The sequence below is a fragment of the Mastigoproctus giganteus genome, chromosome 5, assembly GCF_048544385.1.
Source record: "Mastigoproctus giganteus isolate SK-2022 chromosome 5, ASM4854438v1, whole genome shotgun sequence".
In the NCBI taxonomy this organism is placed as follows: domain Eukaryota; kingdom Metazoa; phylum Arthropoda; class Arachnida; order Uropygi; family Thelyphonidae; genus Mastigoproctus; species Mastigoproctus giganteus.
Window position 1 is genome coordinate 207,516,921 of NC_143579.1, and position 12,399 is coordinate 207,529,319.

General features: G+C 35.9%; 1 protein-coding gene across 1 annotated transcript in view; it reads left to right on the top strand.

Moving 5' to 3' along the window:
- LOC150086038 (DNA repair and recombination protein RAD54B-like) overlaps positions 1 to 363 on the top strand; it is a 354,517-nt gene extending 354,154 nt beyond the window's left edge. Inside the window, exon 25 of the mRNA XM_090374778.1 lies at positions 332 to 363. Coding sequence (XP_090230904.1) covers positions 332 to 343 — 12 coding nt within the window. The 3' untranslated portion in view covers positions 344 to 363. The remainder of the gene's footprint in view (positions 1 to 331) is intronic.
- The last annotated feature ends 12,036 nt before the right edge of the window (positions 364 to 12,399 follow it).

Consider the following 12,399-nt stretch of genomic DNA (forward strand, 5'->3'; position numbering starts at 1 on the left):
TTTCGGCCATAATTGTCATGTTTACCAAAACTGTTTTATAAAGGTTGCAAATGCTCATTTTGGAATATTTTGAGAGCACCTGTCAAATATTACTTTGCTTTGCCTTAACTGTTAATAAATATCTTTTGTTTATATTTCTATTTGTGATTTTAGTCATTAATGAAACATACTATCGCAAAAAAGAGTTAGAAATGTGAAATTCCAGGTGAATTTCACGTTCTTTGAACACCAGTGTATATTTTTTAAAAAAATTATAATTCTACTACATTTTTATTAACACTTGTAAAAAATTGATGGGTCGATCTTAAGACCTTGTTTATTTCTAGAGTAGCTCATAAGGTAGAAAAAGCTGCCAGCCACCACTGATCTAGAGGGAGAGATGTGTAAAGTGATCCCTTTATCAACTGCTGATTTCAGAACACAATTTTCTATTTGTATACCTAAATTTTACCATCTGCAATTTTTTTAAATATATATATAAGCAGATCAGTTCTGTCTCCTTAAACAAAAGAACATGACAATTAGTGTGGGGGACTCAATAAGTAGCACATAGGGACAAAATTTGTTTATGCTCTACCCACCTCTTAATGACACATTTGTCAGCACCACATACAGTACTGCATGTGGACCTGTCACTGCCTCTGTATTTTTTTGTGTTTCTGACTAACATTTATTTTACCTTTAATTATGGCTTGTAAACATTCAATAAGTAATTAAAGTAAATTGTCTGAAGAGAGCAGCAAAAATTATGATTGTAACATGAAATAAAAATAATTGATAAACATTATTATTTTTATATTGCATAAACCAGTGATGAAGTTTACTGTGATTTTTCATTATTATTGGCATATTTATTAATAATCCTCTAACCCATTTTCTGGGACCATATGGTGTCACTAACCATACTTTTTCAGGAATGCATCCCAAAATTCTTGTATTTACATAAAATTTTTTCCCTTCCATATTTAATACTAAAATGATGGCAAAAACATAAGTAATTAATAGTTAAAGCTACTGTTAAATCTGATGCATTTGTAACGAACTTACTTTACTCTTTGGCTACATATAGAAAAGATGTCCTTGCAACAGATATACGTCCTTGCTCAATATACAAATATATCACAATCAGATAACAGATCAACAAATATTTTTCATTGGAAAAAACAATGTATGTGGACTAGACTTTGGCCATTGATTCCAAATCTGTTTTTTTGTTTTATTCTAGCACATCTAGTTTTTGTAATGAGACTCATTACATGAACATGATCAGACTGATTATATCACTTACTCCTCAGAATAAGGCATGGGCACCACATGTTATTTTGATTTATATCACTTGTTCAAATGGATTATGTGACTTGACTGGTTGAACAAAAAGAGAAAGTCAATGCCATTTGCCATACCCACAATGGTGATTGTGGTCTTTTGGATGTACCTGGAATATCAGCAAAAAATAAGCACAAGATTGTTTATCCAAACCTAGATTCAGTGACAAGACCAATTCCTCACAATGACAGTGTGCCAGTTTTGGTACCTCTACAGCATGGACTAGAATGCGATGAAGGTGAAATTGGTGGAGACCTAAGAACTTCAGCAGATTCTGAGTATACAACCAACAAAGAGACATTAGAGCTGTTTACTCAAGATGAATGACTACAATAGAGATCTAGTCCTCTCTAAAGTGATAAAGCCAAAATTCCTACCTAGCAAAAGCAATGGGTAAGATGAATTTAAGAGGATTTGATTAATTAAGTGGGAATTTATAAAGTATAAACACTTAGTTAAAAAGAACATCCAAGTGTCTCCCTACAGAAAAAGAAACCAGCAAGTTTTGGCAACATTCTTTACAGTAAATGGTCTACTCTGCTACTTCTATCAGCAGAGTTTCAACTCTGCCATGATATCAATGCAGTTTTTAGGGAACCATCACAAGTATATATTACATCTGCATGGTGCCTTGACTCCTCACAGAAATTTTAAAGCTATTCTCTTTCATAATCAGAACTTAAATCCATTCATTCCCCATTGCCTACTCTGATTATCTAAAGGACACATACCATAATAGGAAGATGCCACTTAAGGAAATTCTTCAAAGTATTTGATTTGATTTTTGTGGTGCAAAAACAACAAGGTTATAATGTGCCATGAATCAAAGTTATTGATGTTAATGGACATGCAAGGAAGGTTAACAAAATATTGTTTCCTGTGGGATAGCCATTTTACCACAGACCTTTATATCAGTTTGGAACAAGTAGTGCAAATCCGATGAAGATTTTCCTTCATTTTTTCTCCACATTAAACTTGGCACAATAAAGAGTTTTGTAAAAGCTATGTGTAAAATGAATTTGAGATTTCATTATTTAAGTGAGAAATTCCCAAAGATCAGTGGTGCAAAAAGTGAAAGAGGGAGTCTTTGCACCATCAAATCAGGGAGCTTCTGTAGGGTGAAAGCTTTGAAAACTGCTTCATTAGAATTAAAAACAAAACACGACAGGGTTTCAAATGTGTGGAAACTTTTGGGTAACCACAGGTCTTGTGCATACAAAGAAACTTCAGTTCTTGCACTGACATTTAGACTTCCTTCCCAAAAACTTGGAAAGGAAGTCTAGATTTTCTAGATATTCCAGACAAAGGGTACCAAAGGAAATCATCTGCACAACATTTTTAAATTGTACATACCTTTTTCACACTAGTATGCTATATTATTTTAACTATGTGTATAAGGTGCACTGGGTTTAAGCTGCAATCATAACCAGTCTTGTGTTTTGTAATGAAATCATCTTAAGGATTTTGTACTGATTTTATTAGCATTCACAATATGAAAATCACACATCTTAGAAAAAAAACCAAGAAGATATTTGAAATCAGCATGTACAATTGGTTTAGAAAAGTAGATTTACATCTTTTTTGTGGTGGCAGGGGGTGGGGGAGTTTCATTTTACTGACCAGTGTAATTTAGAAATTAATATTTTTGTAATGCAGGCTTGACATAGCCGAGTGATCAGGAGCGTGAGTGCAGTTGCGCACACTCTGAGTGAAGTAGGGTTCAAATACGGGACTGCTAAATATGATTAACACATATATATATATATATATATATTTTTTTTATGTAAACCCCAAACACGAGAGGTATTAGAACCTATAGTACTTAGTAACGTGCTTGGGTTGGAGGTTGAGAAGACGAAAGAAGATATTTGTTGACATTGGAATTGAACTTCTGTAGACTGTAATTTTCAGGAAATACATATGAAGGAAGATTGTTCCAGAAAACTGCAGCTGAATGAATAAACAAGGAAGATGAAAAGTTGGTTCTGTGAGTTTGAAGTTGGACAGTAAATGGATGTTGGCTGGTGGCTGCACTTGTTAGGACTATTTTGAAAGAGAGAGCGGGAATTATAGAAGCCAATTCAGAAGAACAGTGCCCATGGAAGTATCTGTAGAAGAGGCATGCAGCAAAAACAGTATATGAGACAGCGAGTGGAGAGACTCTGTTAGAGATGAATCATTAATTAACCGAACTGCCCTCTTCTGAATGGAATCAAGAAGCCTGAGAGAGGTTTTGGGGGCACCACCCCAGATGTGGGAACAATGTTCCATGGCAGGGCGGATTTGCGATTTATACAGAGTGAGTAGCTGTTTGGGAGAAAAGTAACGCCGAGAGCAAAAGAGAAAACCAAGTTTTTTAGATGCACAGGAAGCAATATTTGTAATATGCTTGTGCCAAGAGAGATTAGAAGTCAGGGTAATCCCCAAAAGAGATGTATCATTTTGCCTAGAAATCAAAGTGCCACCAAAGATAAACATAGGAGCCGAAGAATCCTTTTTGAGAGATATAAGACAAGACCGAGTTTTAGAAGGGTTGAAATCAACTAAGTTGTCTTTGCCCCACTGGAGAATTACCTGAAGTTCGGCATTTAAGGAATCGGTAGCAGATTTTCGAGAAGTTGAAGCTGACTGACCAGGGCACGATTTCTCAAAATGGAAAAGTGGAATGCAATATATTCCAGTCAATGGAAGAAGGTCATTAATATACAAGAGGAAAAGAGTGGGGGAAAGAACTGAACCTTGGGGGACACTGGCATTAGTGGAGAAGTTAGAAGACAGAGAGCCATCACCCTCAGTGAGCGAGCAGAGAGAAAACTGGATAACCAATTACAAAAAACAGTTGGCAAACCATAAGATGGAAGCTTTTTTAGAAGACCTTTATGCCAAACATGATCGAAAGTCTTTGAGATGTCAAGAGCAACTACTTGTGTTTAACTGAACCTTTCCATTGAATATATCCATAAATGGGTAACATAAGCCAGAATATCACCAGTGGATCGACAATGACGGAATCCATACTGGCAATTGTTGATCAGACGGAAGGTTTCTAGGTAGTTTAAGAGTTGGTGGTTAATTGATTTCTCCATTACTTTAGAAAGAGTAGAAATAATTGCAATTGGACGATAATTGGATGGGAGGGATTTGTCGCCCTTTCTAGGAACTTGCTGGATATGAGCAAATTTCCAAGCAGAAGGAAAAACACCTTTGTAATAAAGTGAAAAAATGCGGCAAAGAACAGGAGTAAGTTCAGGAGCACAGGTTTTGAGAACAAGTGGAGAAATACCATCGGGACCTGGAGCTTTCTTAGCATCAAGATTCGTCAAAATCCTTCTGATATTGTTTTAATGGAAGACCACAGGAGGCATTGAAATGAACATGTTGGGAATGGTGGGAGGTGTTTTACCAAGATCATTAATACATGAGTTGGAAGAAAAATGGGATGTTAGCAGGTGAGTTTTATCCTTGGCTGAAGTGACAACAGAACCATCTGGTTTAGACAGAGGTGGGAGCAGAGATGGATAAAAGTTACGCCCAATGGCTTTGGCAAGAGACCAGAATGCTTGGCTACCACTAGGGCAAGAAGCAAGTTTTCTACTCTTAGCCTGTTCAAACTCTAGTTTGGACTGATTAATAACTGCTTTACAATTGTTGCGAGCTTTGGTGTAGCAGAAAATGAAACTGAAGAATTAGAAACAAGCCAATTACGATATGCAACGTTCTTCTCTTGAACAGCCTTAGCACATTTGTTGGAAAACCAAGGTTATATAAAGAATGAGATTTTAAAGTGTTGTGTGGGTTAAAGGATTCCATTCCTGCAAAAATAATTTCACTCACACAATCTGAGCAAACAGTGACATCAGAAGTTTTGAAACAGTAATCTGACAAGGAAAAGAAGAAAAGAAATCCCGCAGGTCATCCCATTTTGCATTCTTGTAATGCCAAACAATACGAAGTTGGGAATAGCCATGAGATAAAGGCTCCATTGGAGAAGAGACAATCACCAAGTTGTGATCTGAAGTGCCTAGAGGACCTCTCACTTCGACCGTGTACTTAGAAGGGTTGTTTGTGAGAAAAAGATCAAGTGTGTTGGCTGTATGATTAGGATTGTCCAGTATTCTTGTAGGTAAATGAACAATCTGTGCAAGGTCATTAGTAATTGCAAAAGCCTCAGCATCTCAACCAGCTGAGTCGGTGTGCTAGAAAACGGAAGCCAGCTGGAGTTGTGAATATTAAAATCACCAAGGAAAATTACCTCACTGTTAGGAAAGTTGGACTGGAGAAAGTCAAGTTGCAAACAGAGGAAGTCAAAGAGCTCCAAGTGATTAGTGGAATTGGGAGAACGGTTATTGTTATTATTATTGTTATTATTTGGTTTTTAGGAGCATTAGCAACTAAGACCATATTGCTCCGGGGATATGTGGTGGTCATTCTCTGACCATTCCGTATCTTCCGTATTTGGTGGTCATGGGCTCGAATCCCGGTCTAATCAAGAAGCGTATGCTATGCACTGCTGCTCCTGCCCACCTGGCTACGGAGGCGCCAGGAGAATTTTTTTTTTTTTTTTTTTATGAAAACCCCAAACACGAAAGGTATCAAAACCTATAGTACTTAGTACCGTGCATGGGTTGAAGGAGAAGTATGGGAGGAGGGGGATGCCGGAAACTTTGCGCTAGAGACTAAACATGGGTTTCACCACTTCAAGCCTCCAATAAGCAAAGTGGTGGTATTTCACCGGTTGATGAAAGTCATCTACCACCTACAATGGTAGAGACAACAGATTAATTTGACAGAATGTGGTAGACAGATTTTAAGCCAGAGAAGATCGAAGAGAGGAGATTCCAAATTGCAAAATCTCTGACAGGGAATATCAGAACAGACTTATGCAAAAGTATCACCTTTGAGGCAAAAGGAATCATACAGCAAATAATTTGGGCATCTGAGATGAGCAGTAGTTGAATCAACCGATGACTGAGATTCTGTCAGAAAATGTACATGGAGTTTGGCAGACTGCAAGTGGAAATGGACATCGTTGAGATTAGAATTGAAACCACGTATATTTGTGAAATGAATTGGGAAGTGTTTGGGAGGTTTAGATCTTTTCGCAGATAAGCTTGCTCTATTAGTTTGACAATTCATGGTGTATTCAATAGTAAGAAAAGGTGGGGGGGGGAAGGACATGCTGTATGAAGTAATGAAATTTTTGGATATGGCGTACACATGGTAAGAATATACCCAGATCCTTGTCATAACGTGGCCTCGACAATGCTCCCCGCATACACACTACTCGGACTCCCTCCAGTCCCTATCTGGCAGAGGTAGCAAGATTATACACTAGCTGATCCGGAAGCCTCCTAGAGAGTTACCAATAGGTTCGGTTCGGTCCGGTATACTAACTAGCAGCCGGCCTGCGAACACAGTTTTAGAGCTGTACCCTCGAAATGTAAGGAATATTGGATCTCGCCACGATGTTCATCATAATGCATGATAAAAGAGATGGGGAAGGGTGATTTATTGTAAACTCCACTGACCTGGTGGCTATGCCGAAGGACATTTGTTTGAAAATAATGCAATGAGGATAATTCTTTGTGAAGGCAATGTTTGTTCTGCAGTAAGTGATGAGTATTGTTTACACATTAATTTGTGTGTTTACATTTTTGATGAAAAAAAAGTTTCGTTCTGTTGATCAGTGTAATAATCTACCAATATGCTTCCCCATAACAAAACAGCACATGAAAACTGAATTGGATTGGTAGGGGGGAGGATTGAGGGTCAACTGTGACTTAAATTTAGTTAACACAGTGGCGACAGCTTAAGCACATTAAGTAAGATTTAGAAAAATTGCTGGTGGGGGATGGAAACAGCATACAATCACAGATTTCTTCATTTGGATAATCACAGAGAAACTTTCTTCTTATTATTCTTTTTGAGTTTATATTTATTCTTACATTCATGAATACAGAATAAAAGTGGTTAAATAAAACTAATTTATTATAAAAATAATTTTAAAAAGGTGATACACATAAGACCAGATAAATGTAGGGTATAAAAAATAGTTAAAAAATATATCCAGTAGAAACTGATTAGCATGAAAAGTGAAGATGACAAATATTTCATGTTAATTGAATTTTGTGTTCAAACGTCATATACAAAAATTTTTCATTTTTAAATTTTGAAAGTACAGCATACACGAGAAAGTAAATATAAGAGACGTTATTTATGAAGCATACACTCACACTATAATTTTAAAAAAAAATCATGATAAAACTATAATGTACTTTGATAAATGAAACAGTTTTAATTATACAATTTACAGTACATTTGGTAACACTGAAGTTTTGCTAAATTAGAAGTTTATAGTGCATATATTTATGAATATTTTTCCTAGTCAGTAATTACAAAAACACTAATGCCAATATAAAATAAATAATGAGAATAAAACTATATACATAGTAACACTTACAATTAACTACTTTTTCAGTAGATATATTTCTTACGAATATGTACACATTACAAACTGCATGTCTTAATATTGGACATTTGTCGTGTTTATCATTCGTTTCTAAATCCTACAAAAAATAAATATAAATCACTTACATGTGTTATTCATAGGTTTCCATTCAAATCCAAAATCTCTGGATTTTTCAGTAGTTGCTGAATGAAGTTGGATCATCTGGAGTGGTTTAGGACAATGCAAAGTTGTCCTGCTGATATTAAAAGAATTTTTATTTTTATCAAAATAATGGCTGCGTTCCACTGGTAGAGGCATTCTGAAATTAAAGTTACTGGATGATTCCACAGATCCAGAGCAAACTGTTGCCCTTGGTATATTCAATTTCTGTCGATGAAATGATTCTGATGAAAGTGTTGGAGTTTGAAGAAGAGGTGGCCTTTTGCGGAATAACCTACCCGAACATGGGATTGATGATTTGGGACATGTCACATGACCTGGTAAAGAATGAAATGGACTGTTATTATACAGAGTAACATAAAAGCAAAGAAATATGTTTGAATAATTAGAATTTTAAAAGCATTAAAATAGTAAGAAGAATCCAAAGTACAGTAGCCACTTAAATAGCAGAAATTTGTTATCCAAAGCACATGCTAGTAAAGAGGGGAGGAAAAAATTTTAAATATAAGTGGAAATATTGGGAATTTTTCACAAGGTGGGAAATAGAAATCCATTTGAAGTAATGTTAATAGTATAAAGGCAAGTCAATGCAAGTAAGCTGAGCTTATTCACCACCAGCCTTAAAAAAAAAAAAGTCATTGGTATCTTTAAATTTACATAAGCTCTAGTTTTACAAGATTAACAAATCAAGATAACCATGATGAGTATAATGATCAGCTACACAGACAAATGGAATGGCAAGCAATTAGAATGTCTTATTACAGGGTACCTTAATTTCCTAGAGTAAACACTTAACCCAGTAGTGGTACAGCCCTGGAATAGCTGGATGACTTCCTACATTATCATATTAATACATCCAGGATACAATATCAAGGATAAAATGGAAGATTATGATTTCAGTCATATTCTATGGGACCAAATAGTAAATCTATAGGGGGGGGGATGTTAAATGAGTTGTTCCAGAAATTAATCCCACCCAGAAGTTAATTTTGCTTTTACCACTGTAAAGCTCAAATTTTCATATACAAAAATTTTTCATTTTTAAATTTTGAAAGTACAGCAATACACGAGAAAGTAAATATAAGAGACATTACTAATGAAGCATACACTCACACTATAATTAAAAAAAGTCATGATAAAACTATAATGTACTTTGATAAATGAAACAGTTTACAGTACATTTGGTAACACTGAAGTTTTGCTAAATTAGCAATTGCATGGTGGTTAATAGGCCAAAAATTAGAAGTTTATAGTGCATATATTTATGAATATTTTTCTTAGTCAGTAATTACAGAAACACTAATGCCAATATAAAATAAATAATGAGAATAAAACTATATACATAGTAACATTTACAATTAACTACTTTTTCAGTAGATATATTTCTTACGAATATGTACACATTAAAAACTGCATGTCTTAATATTGGACATTTGTCGTGTTTATCATTTGTTTCTAAATCCTACAAAAAATAAATATAAATCACTTACATGTGTTATTCATAGGTTTCCATTCAAATCCAAAATCTCTGGATTTTTCAGTAGTTGCTGAATGAAGTTGGATCATCTGGAGTGGTTTAGGACAATGCAAAGTTGTCCTGCTGATATTAAAAGAATTTTTATTTTTATCAAAATAATGGTTGCGTTCCACTGGTAGAGGCATTCTGAAATTAAAGTTACTGGATGATGCCACAGATCTAGAGTAAACTGTTGCCCTTGGTATATTCAATTTCTGTCGATGAAATGATTTTGATGAAAGTGTTGAGGTTTGAAGAAGAGGTGGCCTTTTGCGGAATAATCTACCCGAACACGGGATTGATGATTTGGGAAGTGTCACATGACCTGGTAAAGAATGAAATGGTAGAGGCATTCTGAAATTAAAGTTCCTGGATGATGCCACAGATCTAGAGCAAACTGTTGCCCTTGGCATATTCAATTTCTGTCGATGAAATGATTTTGATGAAAGTGTTGAGGTTTGAAGAAGAGGTGGCCTTTTGCGGAATAATGAAATAATAATGAATAATGAAAGGTGGCCTTTTGCGACAGAATGAAATGGTAGAGGCATTCTGAAATTAAAGTTACTGGATGATGCCACAGATCTAAAGTAAACTGTTGCCCTTGGTATATTCAATTTCTGTCGATGAAATGATTTTGATGAAAGTGTTGGGGTTTGAAGAAGAGGTGGCCTTTTGCGGAATAATCTACCCGAACACGGGATTGATGATTTGGGACGTGTCACATGACCTGGTAAAGAATGAAATGGTAGAGGCATTCTGAAATTAAAGTTCCTGGATGATGCCACAGATCTAGAGCAAACTGTTGCCCTTGGCATATTCAATTTCTGTCGATGAAATGATTCTGATGAAAGTGTTGGGGTTTGAAGAAGAGGTGGCCTTTTGCGGAATAATCTACCCGAACACGGGATTGATGATTTGGGAAGTGTCACATGACCTGGTAAAGAATGAAATGGTAGAGGCATTCTGAAATTAAAGTTCCTGGATGATGCCACAGATCTAGAGCAAACTGTTGCCCCTGGCATATTCAATTTCTGTCGATGAAATGATTTTGATGAAAGTGTTGAGGTTTGAAGAAGAGGTGGCCTTTTGCGGAATAATGAAATAATAATGAATAATGAAAGGTGGCCTTTTGCGACAGAATGAAATGGTAGAGGCATTCTGAAATTAAAGTTACTGGATGATGCCACAGATCTAGAGTAAACTGTTTCCCTTGGTATATTCAATTTCTGTCGATGAAATGATTTTGATGAAAGTGTTGGGGTTTGAAGAAGAGGTGGCCTTTTGCGGAATAATCTACCCGAACACGGGATTGATGATTTGGGACGTGTCACATGACCTGGTAAAGAATGAAATGGTAGAGGCATTCTGAAATTAAAGTTCCTGGATGATGCCACAGATCTAGAGCAAACTGTTGCCCTTGGTATATTCAATTTCTGTCGATGAAATGATTTTGATGAAAGTGTTGGGGTTTGAAGAAGAGGTGGCCTTTTGCGGAATAATCTATCCGAACACGGGATTGATGATTTGGGACGTGTCACATGACCTGGTAAAGAATGAAATGGTAGAGGCATTCTGAAATTAAAGTTCCTGGATGATGCCACAGATCTAGAGCAAACTGTTGCCCTTGGCATATTCAATTTCTGTCGATGAAATGATTCTGATGAAAGTGTTGGGGTTTGAAGAAGAGGTGGCCTTTTGCGGAATAACCTACCCGAACACGGGATTGATGATTTGGGGCGTGTCACATGACCTGGTAAAGAATGAAATGGTAGAGGCATTCTGAAATTAAAGTTCCTGGATGATGCCACAGATCTAGAGCAAACTCTTGCCCTTGGCATATTCAATTTCTGTCGATGAAATGATTCTGATGAAAGTGTTGGAGTTTGAAGAAGAGGTGGCCTTTTGCGGAATAACCTACTCGAACACGGGATTGATGATTTGGGGCGTGTCACATGACCTGGTAAAGAATGAAATGGACTGTTATTATACAGAGCAACATAAAAGCAAAGAAATATGTTTGAATAATTAGAATTTTAAAAGCATTAAAATAGTAAGAAGGTTTGAAGCTTAAATAGCAGAAATTTGTTATTCAAAGCACATGCTAGCAAGGGGGGGGGAATTCTAGTTTTACCAAGAATAACGAATCAAGATATTAATCAAATAACCATGATGAGTACAATGATCAGCTACACAGACAAATGGAATGGCAAGCAATTAGAATGTCTTATTACAGGGTACCATAATTTCCTAGAGTAAACACTTAACCCAATAGTGGTACAGCCCTGGAATAGCTGGATGACTTCCTATCATATTAATACATCTAGGATACAATATCAAGGATAAAACAGAAGATTATCATTTCAGTCATATTCTATGGGACCAAATAGTAAATCTATAGGGGGGGATGTTAAATGAGATGTTCCAGAAATTAATCCAACCCAGAAGTTAATTTTGCTTTTACCACTGTAAGCTCAAATTATTAAAGTAGTCAAATTATTAAAGTAGTCAACTTAAACTGGATAAATACAATACTGCAGTTCACTCTCTATTTTGTTCTATTTTATTAGCACTTCCTCTTTTAAAATAGTTCTAACTATGGATTCATCTAAACAAGTTAAGTATAACATGCCAAATGATATTATAACTGATGGAATTTTCATCAGTGATTCTCTTGTTACAGTCTTGGACTCATCAAATGTATGCTAAGCTTTTGCTAACTGATGAAGAATCATTTCTTTGGGCAAGGTGCCAGAAATTCAACGTCTTGAATTTCTTGCCATACTGTTAGGTGAGACTGAATTTCTGAGGAAATGAGTTGATTCCCTGGAGCAAATTCAATTTGGGGGCTCATCAGAGACTCAAGTCTCATGCTACATCAGCCAACAATCTCCCAAATTCAGCTCCAGAAATGAACCAAGTACAGAATGCT